Source organism: Pipistrellus kuhlii, unplaced genomic scaffold (genome assembly GCF_014108245.1).
Source record: "Pipistrellus kuhlii isolate mPipKuh1 unplaced genomic scaffold, mPipKuh1.p scaffold_m20_p_12, whole genome shotgun sequence".
Lineage (NCBI taxonomy): Eukaryota > Metazoa > Chordata > Mammalia > Chiroptera > Vespertilionidae > Pipistrellus > Pipistrellus kuhlii.
Window position 1 is genome coordinate 18,396,265 of NW_023425427.1, and position 22,100 is coordinate 18,418,364.

The window sequence follows — 22,100 nt, forward strand, 5'->3', positions numbered from 1 at the left end:
TCAGTTATCAACCTATTCTGCATGTTTAAATTTGTATTTTAGTTTTCATACACTTAAAAAATTACTAAGTAAGTTTTATGTTACAAATATTTTATTTTATTTTATTGATTTTGTACAGAGAGGAAGGGAGAGAGATAGTTAGAAACATCGATAAGAGAGTCATCAACCAGCTGCCTCTTGCACACCCCATACTGGGGATATGCCCGCAACCAAGGTACATGCCCTTGACCGGAATCGAACCCGGGACCCTTCAATCCCCAAGCCGATGCTCTATCCATTGAGCAAAACCCGGTTTCGGCTTATGTTACAAATATTTTACCACAACTGAACTTTTTTAATAAAGCAAGTATGTTTTAAACTTTAGGATGTTTGTTAACACTTTATGTATAGTTTTTGTAATGCCTCATTATTTCTCTCCTCTGGACTGTCTCTTCTTTATATATCTGTCTGTTCATATATTTTTTTCTTTAAAAAAAAACATTTTTATTGATTTCAGAGAGATAGAGAAAGAAAGAGAAACATCAATGATGAGATGGAATCATTGATCAGCTGCCTTCTGCATGTCCCCACTAGGTACTGAGCACACAACCCGGGCATATGCCCTGGATTGGGATTGAATCTGGGGCCTTTGAGTCTGTATCCACTGAGCCAAACCAGCCATATATTTTCTAGCTTTCAAGTTTTTTGCTGTGCTTCATCTAACCCCATAAGCTTTCTCTTACCAGTCTAGCATTCATTAACATCTTTGTATTCCATATTTCCAGTGTATTAATCAAATTCATGTGATTTATCATTATTCAGTAATAGGCTACATTTCTCACTCATAAAACTTTTAATTATCTTTCCTATGAGATATGATTTTGATACCTAGAACAATGGTTGCCAACCTTTCGGACCTCATGGGCCACTATTGATCCACAGACCAGCTGTTGGTAACTGCCAACCTAGAATAATACTTAGTCTGTAATCTTTTAACCCAGTATTGTTTCATTGGTGATTGATGATGAAGGAGTCCTAAGGAAAATTCCACCATAAATGGTTTCCTATTATAATTTTAGATTGTTTAAAACTGAAAGTTTTAGGAATGATTTTTGAGGCTTTGAAATTGTTTGCCATTTCTTGCTTAGAGTGTTTCTAAAACTCCTTAAACTTCAGCTTTTTGTAGAAATTTCTCAGTCTTTAAATTAAAGTACTATCTTCTGTGATGAATTTGACAACATGACCATAGGGTTGGTTGGATGGAGGTGGCTCCAAGAACACTGTGTACTGGCCATCTTTGAAATTAGTCCAGTTGTGAGCTTTTAAAACTATACATATACTAGCCCTAACCGGTTTGGCTCAGTGGATAGAGCGTCAGCCTTCGGACTCAAGGATCCCAAGTTCGATTCTGGTCAAGGGCATGTACCTTGGTTGATCCCCAGTAGGAGGTATGCAGGAGGCAGCTGATTGATGTTTCTCTTTCATCAATGATTCTAATTCTCTTCTCCCTTCCTCTCTGTAAAAAATGAATAAAATTAAAAACAAACAAACTATATATATACTTGGTGAAAAGTCTGGAAAGAAATACATTAAAAGACTGGAGATTTTGGCCCTGGCCGGTTTGGCTCAGTGGATAGAGCATCGGCCTGCAGACTCAAGGATCCCAGGTTTGATTCCGGTCAAGGGCATGTACCTTGCTTGTGGGGACATACCTGTAGGGAGTGTGCAGGAGGCAGCTGATCGGTGTTTCTCTCCCATCGATGTTTCTAACTATCCCTCTCCCTTCCTCTCTGTTAAAAAAAAAAAATCAATAAAATATATATATATATATCTCTGCCCTTTTTCTCAAGAATGTGCTCCTACTTTTTTTCTCTTTCCACAAACAAACCTGATGGGAGGTCGGATGCTCATTTATTCCCATTGAAGAGACTGATAACATTCACAAACGCACGTTTTGAGAGTGGTTACAGTTAATATTTTGCTATATTTTCTTTTGAAACCATTTTCTCTGGTGTGTTTGCGTGTGTGCTTTAAAATAGTGGGCCTATACTTATTTACACAGGATCTCTATATTTGAATATTTGAATAATAATACTTTTCTTTAAATCACTTAATTGTTATATAGATGTTTATTCTTTAAGAACTGTTTGAGCATATCCTCTGTATCTGCTCTTCAGGAGTTATAGCATCAGACTTTATATGAGCAGGACTAATGTTCAGCTTTGCTGAAGACCAGTTAGGAAACCATACAGTGGAACTAATACCTTATGAAAAGGATGCTTCTGTAAATATAATAATTTAGTAGTCCACCTGGAAGGGTCCAAGGCAGACCTGCCTTTATTAAATTTTGTTTTGTGTTTAATTTTATTTATAAGGGATGATGTCATTGTTTAATGTGTATATTTGTGTTGTGCCCATACTTTCTTACTCATGGCAGAATTGCCTGGATATCATCTATACTGAAGCAGAATCAATTTTAGACATGGCTTTGAGTTTATGTGGATAATATCTAGCTAAATTGCATTGGAAAACATGATAAATTTTATGAAGAGTAGATTAAGAGCCTCATAGTTATTGGATTGTAGACTAAATTGCTAATGAGCCGAGACCAGTTTGGCTCAATGGATAGAGCATCGGCTTGGGGACTGAAAGGTCCCAGGTTCGATTCCGGTCAAGGGCATGTACCTTGGTTGCAGGCATATCATCCCCAGTAGGGGGTGTAGGGGGTGTGCAAGAGGAAGCTGATCGATGACTCTCATCGATGTTTCTAACTCTCTTCTCTCTCTCCCTTCCTCTCTGTACAAAATCAATAAAATATATTTAAAAAAAAATAATAAAAAAAATAAATTGCTAATGAGATACACAATGTATCTTGTGTAGTATACAATAGATAATCATTTGGAATAAGACAATGTTTGACTTGGTGGTTTAAGCTGTGATTGTTGTCAGCAGGGGCCTGGAAGAATTCTGTGGAAGAGTGGACAACGGAAGACTGGACTGAAGATGTAAGTGTTTAGTACCAGATCAGACCCATCTTTCTTCTGGTTTCTGGCAGAGTATGTGTATTCGAGGAAAGCTTGCGCTATCTTATGGCTGGCTGTTCTGTGGTTGCCATGTTTTTGTTGTCATTGTTGTATTTTTAGCAGATGGAAGGAGTTTGGTGTTTTGAGATTTTTAAGGAACTTGGCTTAAATTGTCCACTTAAAAATTCCCATGTGTTAAATATGACTGAAGTCATTTTTTAGCTTATCTTTGTTCTTCTGACCTGATAACAAATTGATGCTATTGCCCTGGCCTGTGAACTATTAATTACTCTTTATAATGCTTTTAATAAAAGGAGAGAGTCTATGTTTGGGTCATAGTTGAAATTACTCTGAATAAGTCATCTGGTCCCAGGCCCAACTTCTTTCCCTTTCAACTAGACTGGCTCTGTTTTGGGTATTCATTTATTCCAGATATTTTTGAGTACACTATACTGGCTTCTGGGTAGTGTTGATCTCTAAGTTTCTAGACTCAGCATAAGATATTCTTGGGTAAAAAAGTTTAACTCGAAAAAGAATAAGTAACTGAACTAGCTCTATACCATATTTTATACCATTTTTCTGTTCAACTCTCAAGGTCCAGAACAGATGTATGTACATGATAGTTACAGCACACATTGGTAGGGAGAGAATAAAGGGGTTGTAGAATATTGACCTTTAAAATCACATAAATGGATCCAGATTTTGAGGGGGGTTTTTTGTTTATTTTTTACGATTACATTTTTTCCCTCTGATCCAGTTTGTATTCACAAGTATGTAAATGACATTTTCATTTAACATCAAGCCATTTATTTTTTAAACATTATTTTTAGCTTGTTAGGGAGTGAGCTAGTAGTTAGGCATGAGGAAGGAGGAGAATAGATATGCTCATCTGATTGGAATTTAGTAGATTTAGGATATATTATCTTTTTTTTTTTTTTAAATACATTTTTATTGATTTCAGAGAGGGAGGTAGAAAGAAACATTAATGATGAGAGAATCAGGAATCAAATCGTGACCTGGTTCATAGGTTGACGCTCAACCACTGAGCCTGCTGCTGGGCTAGGAAATAGTTTCATTTCTGCTACATGTTAACCATAAGTCCTTGAACTAAATGGGTGGTTATTTGAATCAGTGGAGGAAAGGATACGAGAATAAGAGAAAGTCAGAGGGCTTATTTCAAACAAAGGTATCCTACTTTTATTTATTTATTTATTTATTTATTTATTTATTTAATATATTTTATTGATTTTGTACAGAGAGGAAGGGAGAGAAATAGAGAGGTAGAAACATCGATGAGAGAGAGTCATCGATCAGCTGCCTCTTGCACACCCCCTACCCCCCTACTGGGGATATGCCCACAACCAAGGTACATGCCCTTGACCGGAATCGAACCCGGAACCCTTCAGTTCCCAAGCCGACCCTCTATCCATTGAGCCAAACCGGTTTCGGCAGGTATCCTACTTTTAAATGTTTTGTATTTTTTGGGAGAAAGAAAAAAAACACACACATGTTCCTTGACCTTAAGCTTTATAGCCCTTTGCCTTTGTCTGGGTTATAGGCAAGTTTGAAAATTATCAGGGGGTTAGAAGGCAAAAGGAGTATATTCACACCTAGTTGGGTTGACCTGTTGAGGCATCTTTCCTTGCTGAACCTCCTGTTTTCTTTCTTTTTTTCAAGCCTCCAGTTTTCATCACTATAATGAGTATAATAATAATTCTCCTGCCGAACTTACAGTTTTTCTGTGAGTCAGATGATGTTTTATAATGAAAGTCAGGTAACAAACAATTCAGATGTTCACACATACAGAGATCTTAATATTCTGCTGTATGGACTATATAATATCACAGTATAATTTATAATTAGTGAAAAGAATTAGCATAGAGAAGTTGGCTGTCTTCTTCCCTCAGGAATTATAAAAAAAAACCTGAAAATTTTCTAAGATGATATAAAGTAATGGTGGTCAGTGTGCATCATGTCACTTGGGTTTTTATATATCTAGATATATAGATAAAACAAGAATAAGAGATTTCTTAATCCCTTTCAAACAGCTTTCTGAAACAAAGGTCTTCACTGCCTCATCTGTTCCACAAGAGAATCATGTCACACCTGGGAAGAGGTAAATCCTTTTTGACATCTTTTGTTTGTTGTAATTGAAATTTCTGGTCTCAAGAAAACCATTTTGATTCTTGGATCTGTTTTGATTATTTTTACCTTTTCTTGAATCTCTTTGTTTTTTCCTTTTCCATCTAAGACTTTCTTTGATCCCAAATCTACCTGGTGACCTGACAGAGCCTCCATCATTTCCTAATTATTACATCCACTGATGAATTAAAATAGCAGTTATGTTAGTGATTTGTTATCATTTGTGACAGATTATGTTAAACCTATGTAATGATTGTTCTTTACTTTTGTAAACGTGTTTTGACAGATGAACTTAATACAAAATATCCTTTGGTTTCTTCATATTGTATAATATCATTTATTTAGATCTCAGTCTCGTTTTTTATGAGTTCTAGTTTTTATGTTTTTTGTTAATCCTCACTCGAGATATTTTTTTCAGAGAGAGTGGAAGGAGGGGGAGAGACAGAGAGAGTGAGAAACATCAATGTGAGAGAGACATATTGATTGGTTGCCTCCCATACATGCCTCAACTCGGGGCAGGGATTGAGCCTGCAACCAAGGTATGTGCCCTTAACTAGATACAATTGAACCTGCCACCCTTCCGTCCCTGGCCTACCTCTAACCACTGAGGAACCGACTAAGGAGGGCTCTACTAGTATTAATCCAATAGTCTGGAGATTACAGAAAAGGAAGGAACTTTGAGGTAATAGAAATGTTGTTAGTATGTGTACAGAATTGAATTATTGAAAACCATTTATATACATCCTAGTTTTCACAATAAATAGCTCTAAATTTTTTTAAATTATAGTTTGAAAATGCAGTGATCTAGAAGAATGAAGGCCTTGATATATATGATATCTGAGAATTAAAGGCAATTTTAATCTTAAGATGCTTAGTCTTGTGCTAAATGAGATGGTTATAACACTTTTGCAGGGAAATAAAGATGATTAAAGGTTATGTCTAGCAATATAATGCTTTGTGAATTGCTCAGAATTTCTTAAGTGTACATCTTTATTGTATTTATTGCACAATGAATTTTATAGGATAATTTTCATCTTTTAAAAAATATGAAGTGGACTCTTTCATGCTTATTTTTCAGAAGATAGTGTTGTCGTTTGTTTTGTTTTGTTACCCTTCACCTGATGATATTTTTTCTATCGATTTTTAGAGAGAGTGAATGTAAAGAGGAGAGACTGAGAGAGAAAACTATACTTGAGAGAGAGTGTCATCAATTGGTTGCCTCCCACATGCACCACTGAGCCAAACCTGCTAGTGCAAGGTTATTTTTTTCATTGCTTTTCAGAGTGGAAGGGAGGGATGGGTTATGTGTGGAAATTAGAAAAAGAAACATGGATGTGGGAGAGACACATTGATTATTCCAGCTGGGCTGGGAAGTAAACCTGCAACCCAGATATATGCACTTGACCAGGAATTGACCCCTTGACCTTTTGGTGTAGGGATGGGGTTGGGGGTTAGGTGGATGGCACTAACCATTGAACATACCAGTCAGAGCAGTGCTGTATTTTTCATGCATATATTTCATCAATCTCTTGGAATAGAACTTGCTCTCTTTTTTTTATAATAATACAACCTTTTTTTGGTGGATGGGTCATATGTAATATAATTACCCTGAGTTTCTATCCTTGACGTATTCCATAAGCTAGAACATTATGTTGGAATCCAAAATGCTAGTCTGCGACTTCAACCTGGTTATTGGGAAGTCTGCGAGATAGTGCATAGGTAGAGAAACTCTGGCCCAAGAACTCTGTTTTGTGTTAGCGCTGAGTCTTGAATTATTTAACCTCCCAAAATCTGTTTCACTGGCATGGTGAAAGTGTCAGAAGAACTGACTGGCAACTGGCCTTGGAAAGGGTTTAATGGAGCAAATTATGATAGGTAATTCCGTGTACCTTACAGGTCCTGTGGAAGAGAGTTAGTTGCTCACATGTAAGGTGGTAGTGTGTGTATCTGGAAGGTAATTTCTTCCTCATGCTTTCAGGTTTGTAGGCCATAGTTTTCAAATTGGATATATGTCTTTCTGGGGCCATCACAAGAGTTGTAGTAAACAGAGTATTTGTGAACATATTGTGCATTCTTTCTTAAATATTTAAGAGAGAAATTATATGAGATTTATACAAATTAAATGTATTATTGGAAAGAATGCAAAACTTACAGGAACATTTATGATAAATATGAAACTGCTTAACTAGGCTACTATAGCTATGTTCCTCATTCCCCCAAAATGTGAACTCACTTTCCAAGTAATAAAAGGAGCAAGATATCCTAAAGGAAACGAGCCAAACTTTAGAAAATTCTTCCAGTTTGCTCATTTTCAAATAAGTTGTCACTGTTGCATTTCTGTGGAAATAATCTCAATGCACCTTTTCGTTTTTCTTCTCTGCAAAGCCCTGCTTCAGTCTCTGTGGCTTTAGGGTTTTTCTTACTTGAGTAATTTTTGGCATGAATTTACTTTATACTGATTCACTTATCAAATTCATTTGCTGGTAAGATTTATGACTTGTGCTCTTTTGCTTTTTGTCTGCTTAGCGTCGATCTGGTAGCCTTGCTCCAGAAGCCTGCTCCTCCCAATCAAGCCTCAGAAGTCAGCTCCTTTGAAACTTCCCAACAGCAGGGCTTTGGCCAGGCCCTCGTCTTCACAAATTCTCAGCACAGCAATCAGATGGCACCAGGGACTGGCAGCTCCACTGCTAACTCCTATTCTCCTCAGAGTCTGGTAACTCACTTTTATTTCAGTCTGGGATCTTAAGGAATACTTGTGCTAGAATGACACATGCCTTATAACTGCTTTCTAAATATAGAAAGTTATGCAGTAAATTTCTGTCCGGAAAACAATGATGTGTTCGTTTCCAAGCACATATCTGATGCTTCCATGTGGAATTCAACTACTCTGAGTTTTCTGGGCAAAGATAAAAATTCCTCTTTTTTTTTTGAAGTGAAAATCTTTTTCGTCATATTCACTCAGGCATCCTTATTAATGATTTTTCTTGGATTTTGTTTCAAAGTCTATTTCTAGACTTAAACTGTTAAAATTGTCGTTTTCCAATTTTCTTAAATGCAAATGTTTGCCGGTATCTGCTTACTGAAATTATGTGAACACAGTTCTGTCCAAGTCTGCCTAGGAACTTATATATATTTTTTAATTTTTGTTTTACTATACCATAAACGTGGTGTACTTTTTCTTAAAAGGCTGCACTATGTAGTAGAGACCCTTATAATTTGAGAGTGCTTTCACTGAAACAGTGTCATCTTCTGCATATATGATTCTGACCTCCCATGAGAATTAAGCTCCTATCAGAAAGAACTCAAGGGATTGTTAGTGAAGGATGTGGAGATAGGCTGATGCAAGTAGAGAAGGTTGGGGCAACGCACAGACCACCAGTGGTCTGCCGACCACCCGTTGATGACCGTTGGCTCAGAGCATAGGATGTACAAGAATGTAGCCGCAGCCTGGGAGAGTGAAGTCTCTGTCTAACCATAGGTAATTGTGAGGTGGCAGAGGGGAGGTTGAAGGACCATAAACATAGATCTCAGCTTTCACTAATAATTATTTTGGTTCATTTTTACTATATTTCACTTGAAATTTACAGTTGAAAAACAGAATTTCTTATGATATAATCTCTTCCTCTTACTTGACTCAAAATCATTTGCTATACCCTAATAAAATGTAGAAGTGAGTACGGAAACTTTTTATTGCAATCTTCTATTCTGCATAGTCATCTCATGTCAAGTATATCTGGCTTGGGGCATATTTTATATTTTTACTGTCATGGATGATTGTGCATGAAAGGGCATCAGTGCTTGAAGTGGGACAGCCTAAGCCATAGTGCTCTCTTTGTTTTGAGAAGGCCTGATGGTACCTACCATTCATTTTTTTATTGAACCATCATGTCCTTTCCTCCTTTGCCTTTCCATCTGCTTCTGGCATATTGATGTCATGCCCTTGTTGACTTCCTGGAGTCGTAGGCCACTGAGAGCATGGGTAGGACATGAGTGTTGTTGTTTTTTAGTGACCTATAGTTTTTTGTCATGAAAAACACCTTGAGAAACTGGTAAGAATTTTTTTGTAATGTATTAGAGCAGTGGTTCTCAAACCTACTGTACTTTTATAATCAATGGGGAACATCAGTAAATAACGACAGTAATAGTGAGCATAATAAAATAATGTCAGAGTCCACACAAAACCAACAGAGTTTTAAAGTTGATTAAAATGTATAGGTGGAGTTGAGAAATCCTTTGGTAGCTGTAGTTATTGATGCAGTGATTTGTTGTAAAGCACACAAAGTGCATTTGATAAAAATTAGCTGATGTAGAATAGAGATTAGGTAGGGAAAAGATGAAGAGTAGAAGCATCATTCAAAGAGGCCTTCATTGAACAAGTGGGCTTGAGCTGGGTTTTGGCAGACTAGTAGCAATGAAAGGGATATGTAATGGGCAGCATAAGCTAAGAATCTGGAGTAGTAATAAGTAATGTTAGCACAACTGTTCCTTAGAACAACTAGGATACTCTGGGCCTTTGGATATTGGTAACAGAAATAATTTTATTTCAACTTTCTAGATCTGGCCTCTTGAAAGAATGCAGATTCTGTTTTTGACCTTTTAGGTGGTTTTTGAAAGTTACTTTTGACGAAGAACTTGTCTTTTCAGAAACTGAATGATTTCGATAATGTAAAAATGCAGTTGATCTGACATTATGTTCTCTAGTCATTAAATTTTCATTTTCCTAAGATCTTGATACCTGGCCTGACAGGAAGATAGGGGAGGAGTATATTGTCTTTTGTATGCTTGCTTGTTGGACATAGTTAGTGTTCCTAGTCATCTAAACAACTTGAAATAAACTTACCAGTGTCCAGGTTATTACTCAATACCTCCTGTGTCTTATTTTGGAATACTAACATTTTAATTAAGTAAATGCTGTGATCTGCATTTAATCTTGTAGATCTCATGGCTTGTCCTTTTTGACCAGACCTATTCTAATCATTAAAGATAATTAGTGCTCCACACATTAAGAAAAACTGTGTTTTTGTTTAAGCTTGTGCTTGTCATTTAATTCATGGCATTTCTCCTTAGTTTAAAAAAAAAAAAAAAGGTATTGTGTTTGTTAATTTGTGACATCACTTTTTAAAATCAATTTCTTAAAATCCAGGGAATATATTTCCCTGTCTTTTAACATCTTGTACCAGAATCAGGAAGAATTGCTGCATTTATTTAGTCAGATCTTGTTACATACTAATATTTTCATGTAGTGTAATCATATGAGTCTTGCTAATTCTGGATTATAGTTTTAAAAATCCTTGTGAAAATACTTGGCCTGTTGTAAAGGCTGGGGTAGATATTCTGTATTGTTTAGGATTTCTGCTTTCTTTCTCTTTAAAGTCATCCGTCCTTGGTTCAGGATTTGGAGAGCTTGCACCTTCAAAAATGGCAAACACCACCAGCTCCCAGATTTTGGACCAGTTGAAACCTCCAAGTTTGGGCCAGTTTACTACCACACCAAGTTTGCAGCAGAATAGTACAAGTGCCCCCACAACCACTTCTTCTTGGGACCTCAAGTCCTCAGCTACCCAGTCCTCAGTCCGTAGCCATTTTGGTAAGTATACATTTTCTGTGGTTGCTTCACCCCTGAACATTAGAGGAGGCTGTTGACTTGTGAACACTACTGTGGGTTTTGACCAGAGATGTTTCTTTCTTTAAAAAAAATTTTTTTTTAATTGATTTATTTGAGAAAGAGAGACATCAGTTGTTGTTTCACTTATTTATGCATTCATTGGTTTTGATTCCTGTATGTGATCAAACCCTCAACCTTGGTGTATGGGGTTGAGCTCTATCCAATTGAGCTACCTGGCCAGTGCCCAGAAATCTTTTTTTTTTAGTTGAACTTGGCAAAATTTCTGAATTAAATCATTCAGCTTTGTATCGTATAAATAAATTCCTGCATTTATTTGTCGTTATTAGTATATGTGCTGCTGAAGTGAGCACTATTTGTTGTTATTTGTAGTAGTACATACCTTGAAGAGATGTACAAAAGCATGGTAAAGACATGTAAATATAAGAAAACAACTTATCAAACCCTCTGGGTTGCTTTCTTTTATATATATATATATATATATATATATATATATATATATATATATATTTCTTTATTGACTTTTTACAGAGAGGAAGAGAGAGGGATAGAGATTTAGAAACATCAACGAGAGAGAATCATTGATCAGCTGCCTCCTGCACACCCCCTATGGAGATGTGCCCACAAACACGGTACATGCCCTTGACCGGAATCGAACCTGGGACCTTTCAGTCTGTAGGCCGATGCTCTATCCATTGAGCCAAACCGTTTTTGGCATGGGTTGCTTTCTGATTTTAACATTTGCATGTATCCGTCATGATTTGGTTCAGCCTTCCCATCTGTGGTTTATTATTCAAGGTATCGCTTGTAAATTGAAGCTTTTCTAAATTCTACTCCCATAGTTTTGTGACATTACGCTACCATTTCCCATCTACACATACCATACTGTATTAAGGAACAGCAGGGAGTTACTTTAAAGGGTTGGTTGTGTGGATTGGTTTATGCTTAGGGCATTGAGAGACATGGAAACACTTCCTGAGTACCTGAGATTATTCCCAGGTTTGGAGTGATAGCTATGAAAGAAAATCGTTAAGAAATTCAATGCCCAGGGTTTTTATCAAGGGATGGGGGCTGGTTATATAGGCACCCTCTGCCTAGTACACACCAATCTTCCAGATTTCTAGAAGGAAAGCAAATGGTTCAGTGTAAACTACATTGTACAGATATTCAAAGCACAGAGTCACATTTGTTGGTTAGAGTGTTGGCATTCTGTTCTTCAGACACTAGCCAAGAGCCAATCTTGCAAGCCAGTGATGGTAGAAGAGGGAATTCTAATCTCGTGTGCCAAAATAATTTTGCTTTCACCCCTTCTTTACCTATCTTCTAGACTTTAAATCTCAGCCTGAACCATCCCCAGTTCTTAGCCAGTTGAGCCAGCGACAGCAGCACCAGTCTCAGGCAATCTCTGTCCCTCCTCCTGGGTTGGAGTCCTTTCCTTCCCAGGTAAAACTCCGAGAATCAGCACCCAGAGACGGCACCTCCACTGTGAACAAACTCTTGCAGCTCCCCAGCCTCACTGTCGAAAATATCTCTGTGTCTGCCCACCAACCACAGCCTAAACACATCAAACTCCCTAAGCGGCGGATACCTCCAGCTTCTAAGGTGGGTATTCCATGTGAAGCTGCAGTCCCAAGGTGGATGTATTTTAACATTTAGCTTAAGTGTTGGATTAGCAAGTCCCAGAAACTTGAGTGTAGTGCTTCTCAAGCACATAGCTTACTCCTTTATGAGGAAATGGCTAATGTTAGAGGGAATGAGTTTGTACTGAGAGAGAATATTAATTCAAATTACTAGATCTGACTCAAAGAAACTGATGGTCTTGTGTGCTTAGTTGTGCTCCCCGCAGTGGAGGATGAGTGGGTCTTTTACCAGGTAATGCTTTAAGGCATTCTGCTCTTTTACTCACCCAACCCTCGCCCCTTACTAAGGAAGCAGTTGGTAGCAATAACCATTGTCCTGTTAACTTTTAATTTTTCTTTGCTCTTGTCCCTTCTGTCCCTTTTTTTTCTTTTGGCTGTTCATGCCTTGTTCCTCAGGCCTGCCAGCCATGCCCTGGGAACCCAGTGTCCATTTGGCTCTGGTATAGACCCTTGAGACTTAGACTCCATGACTTCTGTTCCCGACATGGCAGCTTTGCCTTTTCAGATCCCAGCTTCTGCAGTGGAAATGCCTGGTTCAGCAGATGTCACAGGATTAAATGTTCAGTTTGGCGCCTTGGAATTTGGATCAGAATCTTCGCTCTCTGAATTTGGATCTGCTGCAAGCAGTGAAAATAGTAATCAGAGTCCCATCAGCTTGTATTCAAAGTCTTTAAGGTACACAATCCCACTTCTCTGGTTTTGACTGGAGTAAGTCTTTTGTTTGCAAGGTAAAACAAAAGAGAGCCCAAGAAATCACCTGTGGAGGCAGACAGTACACTCTGTGGTAGTGGATTTGTGCAGCCCTGACTAGTATCTAACCCAGAACTTTTCTTGCATCGCCTTAAAAAGAAACCCTGTGCCTAGTTGCAGTCACTTCCAATTTCCCCTTCCCCTCATACCTGGCAACCAATAATCAGTCTCTGGATTTGCCTATTCTGGACGTTTCATATAATTAGAATCATGAAATTTGTGGTCACTTGTGACTGACTTTCACTTAGCATAGTGTTGTCCAGGTTCATCTTTGCTGAAGCATAAATGCCTTTTATTTCCAAATAATATTTTATTGTGCCGATATACCACATTTTGTTCATCCATTATGAGGTGATGGACGTGTGGATTGTTCCCACTTTTTGACTATTATGAACCATGCAGCTGTGAACATTTAGTTATGTATTTTGTGTGCTTTTGATTCTGCGGTTGTATACCTAGGAATTGCTTCGTTATATGGGAACTTATATTTAACCAATTGAGGAAGCATCAAACATTTTCTGCAGTGGCTGCAGCATTTTACATTTCTATGAGTAACCTGTGGGAGATTCAGTTTCTTCACATCTTGCCAACACTTTCATTCAGTGGAATATTTTATAAATAGAGAAGGCCAGATTTTATATTTTATTTTATTAGTTAATTTTTCCACTTTCCAGAGCCCCAACCTGATATTTGCATGGGTTCCTTTTCTAAAGATGGTCTCAGACATCTAGATTCCGTAAAGATTCTTAAAGCTGTCCCTTTGCCTGTCAATTAAGTTAGGTGGGCCTAGCTTTTTATGGGGATGGTGCTAGACTTGGGGGATTGTTTTGAATCTTCACTGCATTGTTACTAAATTGAAGAATGCAGTAGTATAAACTTGTGGTTGCAGACATGTTTATTTAATTTAGAGTATGATGAAATAGTTCTCCTTCATGAAGCTATGTAAATTGACACAAATGTATGTCTAATACCATTTGTAGTGATTCTTTGAATACCTCTCTACCAATGACCAGTGCAGTACAGAACTCCACCTATACAACTTCAGTCATTACCTCCTCCAGTCTGACCAGCTCATCCCTGAGCTCCACTAGTCCAGCAACAACGTCTTCTTCCTATGACCAGAGTTCTGTGCATAGCAGGGTTGCATACCAAAGCTCTGTGAGTCCGTCTGAGTCAGTCCCAGGAACTGTCACGGTAAGTGGTCTTTCGGGTCCTTCCTGTTTTGGAGCTTAGTGTGTAGTTTGAGCCTTCCCCCCCCCCTTTTTTTTTTTTCCCCCCTCTCCCATGAGGATATGTTGATTTTATTTTATTTTTTAATATTTTGTAATTCTCACCTGAGGATGTTTTTCCATAGATTTTTAGAGGGGAAGAGATAGGAAAAGACAGAGAGAGAGATCAATGTGAGAGAACACATCGATTGGTTACCTCCTGTACAAGCTCTGACCAGGGCCACGCCTGCAACCAAGATTATGGGCCGCTGACTGGAATTGAACCCGAGATCCTTCAGTCTGCAGGCCGATGCTCTGTCCACTGAACCAAACCAGCTAGAGCTGAGGATATGTTCATTGATTATTTTTTTAAAGATGGAGAGGGAGGGAGGGAGTTGGGGGAGAGAAAAAGAGAAATAAATGTCAGTCGGTTGCCTCTCGTATGCTCTCTGACCACAGGTGCCCCACCTGGGGATTGAATCCCAAACCCAAGTATGTGCCCTGACTTGGAATTGAAGCCATATTTTTTGGTATGTTGATGACACGAACTGAGCCACCTGGTGGGAAATTAAGCTTTTTGATTGAGACTTTCTTTTACGATTTACTAACCTTTTGAGTAGAATCCTTGTAGTTTGTTGAATTTGCTAACGGCATCTCATTTAAAACGTGCATTTCAAGCACCATAAAAACAGGAATGTGTGTAAATGGACCCAGAAGCTTAGTATAAGGATAATATAGGGACACACCCCAAATTACTCTTAGTGGTTTGGATGGGCTAAGAGGGGAACTATAATCCTATCTAATATTTTCATTTCCTATAAGGCAAAAATGTTCAGGCATTATTGGTGAGAACTCTTTAATAACTGGATTATAGCCCGGCTGGTTAGGCTCAGTGTTTGAGCGCAGGCCTATGAACCAGGAGGTCACCATTCGATTCCTGATCACGGCATATTCCTGGTTTCTCTCTCATCATTGATGTTTCTCTCTCTCTTCCTCTCCCTTCCTCTCTGAAATCAATAAAAATATTTTTAGCTGAAACCAGTTTGGCTCAGTGGATAGAGCGTCAGCCTGCAGAGTGAAGGGTCCTGGGTTCAATTCCAGTTAGGGGCATGTACCTTGGTTGCGGGCACATCCCCGGTTGGGGGTGTGCAGGAGGCGGCCGATCGATGATTCTCTCTCATCGATGTTTCTACTTCTCTATTCCTCTCTCTTCCTCTCTGTGAAAAATCAATAAAATATATATTTTTTAAAAATATACTTTTTTAAAAGATGGATGACAAAATAAAAATATTAAAATATAGTTGAATTGATCTAGCAAAATTTGGATACATTTTCTAAGTCTTCTAAGCAGGAACTATTTGTATATCTCTACTTAAAATTTTTTGTTGTTATTTTTACTTCCCTTATTTTGTTTTACATATTTTATATTAGGTGTTTTACTCAAATGTCTGGTGACTCCAGGCTGCCTACCTGACACTAAAAGGTTAACTAAGGGCTCTGACTTGGAGTGGGGGTTATAGGTGGCTGAGTATGGGCTTTGATGTGGAACTGCATGAGTGGGCTATTTTTTTAAATATATTTTTTTTACTCCTTCCTCAGCCCCTTTGAACCTTTTCTGTTGAGCTTCTTTAGATTCACAAGGGGCTGTTCTAGTCTCTTCCCTATTCCCTGTAGGCCTATGTCTTTCTGTCATTGTCATAAAGGCCTAGTGGGAAGAGAAAGCTACACCCCCGTCATGGTGCACGCGGGGGGCAACCAAACGATGGTTCTCTTTCACTTTGATATTTCTCTCTCCCCCTCTCTCATTCCCTCTCTAAAAATAAAAACATTGAGAGAAAAAAAAAAAAAAGTCTGTCATATTGCCCCTCAATGTTATGAAAAGAAAACAAACAAAACAAAACGGGCTGCCATTCCTTGATTATGTTTCAAGTGTTTGTGGCTAAATCCCAATAGAAAATCATCTTAAGTTTTTATTTTTGTGGGTTTACTTATTTTCTCTTCCTTATAGAATGGACACGGTGGTGGTCGAAGTCAGCAGACAGTAGACAGTAAGTGTTCTGTGAACATTTTTTTTTTTTTTGCATAGTTGGAAACCAAACAAAATAAGAGCATCGCTAACTTGATAGGGAATGCAGTAGGTTAATGGCTAATTCTTTAAAATGTTTGCTGATAGCTACTTCTGATCCATTGCTGGCACCCCTTCCTTAGGTTCAGCTAGAGAGTCCCATGTAACCAGGTTGTAGCTGGTGTATTATTACAAATTGGGTAATAGCCTCATATTGTTCTGCCTTAGTCAGACTGCACTAAGGCAGGACAGTATTGTATTGATTTAAAAGATGCTTTGCTTGCCAAAACCGGTTTGGCTCAGCGGTAGAGCATCGGTCTGGGGACTGAAAGGTCCCAGGTTCGATTCCGGTCAAGGGCATGTATGTTGGTTGCGGGCACATCCCCGGTGGGGGGTGTGCAAGAGGCAGCTGGTTGATGTTTCTCTCTCATCGACGTTTCTAGCTCTCTATCTCTCTCCCTTCCTCTCTGTAAAAAATCAATAAAATATATTAAAAAAAAAAAAAAGATTCTTTGCTCAAAGGTACAGGTTCTAATGGTCAAAGGGCTCCCACTCTGATAATGTAAAGAACTTTTATTTTATTTTTTTTAAAATATATTTTATTGATTTTTTACAGAGAGGAAGGGAGAGAGAGAGAGAGCTAGAAACGTCAATGAGAGAGAAACATCAACCAGCCGCCTCCTGCACACCCCCCACCGGGGATGTGCCCGCAACCAACATACATGCCCCTGACCAGAATCGAACCTGGGACCTTTCAGTCCGCAGACCGACGCTCTACCACTGAGCCAAACCGGCTTCGGCTGTAAAGAACTTTTAAAACAAAAATTGGTGTGCTAGTTCAGGAAATACGTGTTCATTGCCTACAGGTTCTGACAGACTATTGCTAGGAAGAGAGATAAAATGTTGCTCACTGGAAACGCTTTGGAGAAAATGAAGGGATTCCCCTGTCCTGTCCCCCAGTTTCAGTACAGCTCAGTGATCAATGGAGATGACACAGGTGAATTTTGTTCTTGGCTAGCCTATCTGTGATTGTTTATGGTGGTGTTTGTGTGCATTCAGTAAGGCAAGTGGGTATTGAGTATGGAAACCCAAAGATTCTTTTATTTACAATTTTTTGGGACATGGACATGCAGTTGTACCAGAGCTGGACTGGACTTTAGCCAGAATTTAAAGGACATATGAGTTACCTAGGATTTTGGTATCACTGGGCTGCCAGAGCTGTTTGGAGATGGCGTTGGTAGCTCTGAGAACACTGGCTGTCAGAGGAAGTTCTCATTTCACAAGCCCTGCTGGCAAGTTTTTATAGTCCAGACATGGGGTTGAGAACACATAGAGGTGCACTAGATTATTTGGAGATTTAAAATGAGATGTAAGATGCTTGAAAAATGTAGTTTGCATTTTAGATAGGTTTTTACCTCCCGTTCTCTCTTCTCCACCCATTCTCTCTGACACATACACACACACACACACACACAGTATCTCTCTCTCTCTTCCACCCTTCTCCCCCCCAGAAGCTTTTGGTGGACCTCTTATCAGTGTGTTCTAAGACCCAGGGAGGTGTGAGTTTTAGGTCAGGGACATTGTGGTGTCTTCATTTGATGTCTGTGAGAACAGGTATATTTGGAATAGACTGTTGGTAAAAAGCAAGCCTCAGGAAAGGAAAGGCTATTGTAAGAATTTATTACATTGTGTTTTGAGCCTGTGGCTGCCTGTGCTTGTTTTCTAATCATCCTCCCTTTTGGAGACTAATGTGTTTTCTGCTGCGCTCCCAGGGAATGCTGCAGGAGGGTACTGTTTGCTTCTTCCTATCTGGAAAAGACAATGATGCTTTATTTCCAAGCACATATCTGAGTCATATGTGTGGATGACACTAACACTGAGTCTTTTCTGCAGTGAGGATTGATAGCACTCATGGTCTCCTGAAAGCATAATGTGCTCTGAGGTTACTCTCTCCAAGCACATGTGAAGGAAATGCTGTGCTCCCTGTGCCAAAGTAAGCGTTCAGCAGCAGCTGTGTGCTTTCCTGTGGATGTGAGGCATGTGTAACTCCACAGCATATGCACCGTGGGCTCTCAAGCCCCACCAGCCCTAAATTGGCTCTGAACTTTCACAAGGTCAGCCTGATTTGGTGCTGATTTGATAGAAGCAAAGACCTACCTGTTGGGTAGTCTTGCCCACTAGATTTTCACTGTCCCCAAGTTGTGCTTTTTAAGGAAATTTTGTGTTACTTTATAATTGTTTCAGCCTCAGATCTTCTTTCTGAGTGTGGCTTAGGGTTGACCTGCTTCCTTTAGTTGAGAGATGTATGTCCACATCACAGGACATTTATGATTATAAATTACTGTGATTATGTCATTTCCTACTCTGTCTGGGTCCTGTGCGTCTGACCATTGTGTGTCCTTTTAATAATCGTATCTGACAGAAAAGAGACCAATTGGGGACATGCTGGGGCATTTCCCATGGGAAATGTAACTTTATGTATGTCTCAACTGCTCCTGACATGTCTCAAGATATTGAGCATATTTCAGATATTCATGGTTTGATCTGGATTTAAACAGATCTTTTTCTTACAGCTACTGCGTCTGTTCCTGCTCCAAAGACAACAGATCCTCCCTCGGCCCTACCATCTGTGGCCTCCCTGCCCAGCACCACCTCCTGCAGTACGCTTCTACCCTCTGCATCTCAGCACACTGCCACTTTGCCTTCCTTGTCCCAGCCTGGTGACCTGTCCAGCACCCCCCTCTCTCAGCTTAACAGGTATGGGGAAAATTTGGGCTCAGAAAGAGAGGCCCACAGTGGGGCGAAGTCCTGTAGCCTTTCTAGAAGGCTCTTCCAATGAACACCACCACGCGTTGCCCCTAGCACCATGCCCTGGCCCTTTGCAATAATGCTATAGATAGGTTTGGACTGGGTAGTGTCATCAAAGCACCACAGATGTAAACTTGCTTGTTTGTAATGCCAGTGCTGTCACAGAGAGCACTGGGCCCCTGGGAATGGGGTTGGCCCAAGGGGTTGCTGCTTCTCTTATTACACCCTCAGGAGGTGCCACTAGATAAGCCTCCTCCCGCTCTGGGCTCCTGTCACTGACGCAGAGTGAGATTGCTGTTGGATTTCTGAGCACATCTCTGACTTAATGCTTGTCATGGCTTTATCAGTGAAGTTATTACAGCGGGTGTAGGAGATGGGTTTCATTGGGCTCCCACCCTGTGTCTTCTAAGGTGAATTCACCTCTTTCCCCTTTAAGCCAGGAGCAAAAGCATTTGACTTGAATTCTGGATTTGATGGTATTTCAGGCTCTGATTCTGGCATGTGGATTGAATATAGGAACCTTTCCCCCTCACACACAGATTTAATGAGGTCTTCAAGGCTGACAGTGTTCTCAGTGAAATCCTGTTCTTTTTCCAGTCTAAAGGACAGAGGGTAGAGCTGACTGAACTGGCCCTGGAGGTTTCCCAGGCCAGGATGTTCCAGATCCTCAGGTTGGGTGACCCTTTAGCCATTCTAACCACCAGCACACCTGGCCTGGGTTCCCAGGCGATGGGCGCGAAGCTGGGGCTTCTCCTGAAGGGAATGGGTGAGCTTATACCCCGCCCACCCGACACGGGCTCCGTGCCTGTGGAGTGACGTGGTTGGGTGGACATACGTGGTGCTCTGTTTTGTCTTCTAGTTCACTCTCCACCCACCAGAGCAGCCTCTCCTCCGCGCACACAGCACTCTCCTCCAGCACGTCTCACACAGTAAGTGTCCCTGGGCTCCCCGTCCACCGCCCTCTCCGCTCGGAGCTTAGTCACCCCGGCGGGCCTTTGGTTTGTGGATGCTAAACCTGTGAGAGAATCTTGAATTCTTTGGCTCTAATGTCTTGCTCTAAGTTTGTGGTTTGAGCTGTTGATTTCCTGGGCACCATGCTTTCCAAGTTCATGCCTCTGGAGAACTTGCTTCTCTAGACCTGTTACGTGATGAGCCAGTGGTGTCAGGTGGTGAATTTACTCCCAGCGGTTCATTGTGCTTCCTGTTTATTATAGGAGACCTTTCTGCCTAGCAGGGGTGATTTATTTTCTGGGAAATGTTAAGTTGAGGCATTTGCAAGCTTTTAGAGGAAAGTGGGCCCATTGTTAGCTTCAACTTGGGCTCTCCTAAAAGTCAACGTTAATGCAGACCATTTTCCCTGGGTAGCCCTCTGCTACTTTGTGAAGGCTCCGGGAGAAAATGCTTTTAGGTGAAAGGGAGAGCTCATGTGAGAATATCCATCCTTTACGTGCACACATATAGCTGTTTGAGACTGGCAGCCCTGGCTGTACCCCAGTCGATGTAGCTCTGTTCCAAATTGGTGGTGATCACGGGGACTTTGCTAATTCTGGCATTAGGTATTCTGTTCACTGTTAGCTCTGCGCTCAGACCATTTCCCCCAACTCAGAGGCAGAGACTTTGGTAAGGTTGATATTGCAGAACGAAGTCAGGAGTGAGTGACCTAGGTGATGGTTATTGAAGTGTGGCTTCTCCAGGTGAAGTTGGGAGGTTTTAGTGGTAGGGGTCAGTCTAGATTGTGATGGGTGGAGGCATGAGTTGTGAAATGGCAAGGAGTCAGGGCAGTGACCTAATACTAAGAGACTTGAGCATAGCTATTTGAGAAAAGACAGGTGCCTGAAAAAAGAACAAAATGTCTCTCTCCGGGGAGCTAGGAGGCTTCTGGTAAGGTTGGAGTGGGTGGGGCCCCAAGAAGGGAGGGAAGCTTTGGGTACAGATAAATGTGGGAGTCTGGAAATTGGGAAAATTTGTTTCCTTTAAAGAAGAGATCAAGTCATTTGCTGCCGAATGAGGTGATGGAATAGGATCAGTTCTATTTTTCCATTATGATCTGGCAAACAGTGAGGCTTTCAAACTGTAGTTTTCCAAGTGAATGTTAGGCATGATTCTTTGTCATGGAACACACAGAGCACCATCTTCATACCAGAGCACAGGGTGGGTACTTCTGCCCACCTGCATGTGTCCCATGTTGGTCAGCGAGAGCCGTGAGCTGCCCACTGTCTAGTGGCTTCTGTTTCGGGCACTGGGGCGTTCGAGTCAGTGTTCCTGCTCGCACAGGTCAGCAGCACTTGGTGTCTTGTCAGGAAACTCCAAATCATGCCATCTAAATGTTTGTGGCCAGGGAGTCCCACATTTTGTCAATGTGGCGGAATTGCCACATTGTAATATAGCTGTAAGATTTATCAGTGAAAGCTATAAAAAGGCATATACTGAAAGTTTTCCTTTTATTGGCTTAAGGCTCTGTCCCTCTTCCTCCTGTTTGCTTGTTCCTCTAGAGTTCTTTTTAACCCATAAAATAGTAAATGCATACACGCAGTCATTTTTCTTTCTCTTCTACAACACAAATAGGATATTTCATACATAGTGCCCTTCTTAATAAGTGCATTTTTAAATTGTTTCTGTGCTGAAGCAGAGGTCTTCGATGTTTTGTGTGTTTTTTCAATACTCTCCTGCATCATTGTATGTGATCAGCCCTCCACTGATAGAACGTTAAGCTTGATGCTTCATTTGATAACGTTCTGCCAATGTTGTTTCGTCCTGCAGCAGTAGTAGAGGGTAAATCCTAGTGTGGAGTAGCTAGGCATTATCATTTTATGCAAAATGCCAAATGCTAAAAAAATTTTATTTTTATATAGTCAGATATAT

The 22,100-nt window shown here is 40.0% G+C and overlaps 1 protein-coding gene and 2 non-coding genes across 13 annotated transcripts in view; all 3 read left to right on the forward strand.

Moving 5' to 3' along the window:
* Positions 1-22,100, forward strand: part of UBAP2 (ubiquitin associated protein 2) — a 71,723-nt gene that overhangs the window by 40,929 nt on the left and 8,694 nt on the right. For 4 of the 11 annotated variants that reach the window (XM_045580053.1, XM_045580056.1, XM_045580055.1 and 1 more), the window contains 10 exons: positions 2,929-2,984; positions 5,051-5,118; positions 7,671-7,857; positions 10,518-10,731; positions 12,095-12,369; positions 12,913-13,082; positions 14,138-14,351; positions 16,374-16,413; positions 19,004-19,187; positions 20,098-20,167. In XM_045580053.1, the coding sequence (XP_045436009.1) occupies positions 2,929-2,984; positions 5,051-5,118; positions 7,671-7,857; positions 10,518-10,731; positions 12,095-12,369; positions 12,913-13,082; positions 14,138-14,351; positions 16,374-16,413; positions 19,004-19,187; positions 20,098-20,167 (1,478 nt within the window). Of the gene's footprint in view, positions 1-2,928; positions 2,985-5,050; positions 5,119-7,670; positions 7,858-10,517; positions 10,732-12,094; positions 12,370-12,912; positions 13,083-14,137; positions 14,352-16,373; positions 16,414-18,239; positions 18,424-19,003; positions 19,188-20,097; positions 20,168-22,100 lie in introns of those variants that run through there. The other 7 variants (XM_036433540.2, XM_036433542.2, XM_036433544.2 and 4 more) reach the window with 4 other exon arrangements.
* Positions 7,964-8,046, forward strand: LOC118716800. Its single transcript, XR_004987261.1, has one exon. It is a non-coding gene; the product is annotated as a small nucleolar RNA SNORD121A (small nucleolar RNA).
* Positions 18,240-18,321, forward strand: LOC118716801. Its single transcript, XR_004987262.1, has one exon. It is a non-coding gene; the product is annotated as a small nucleolar RNA SNORD121A (small nucleolar RNA).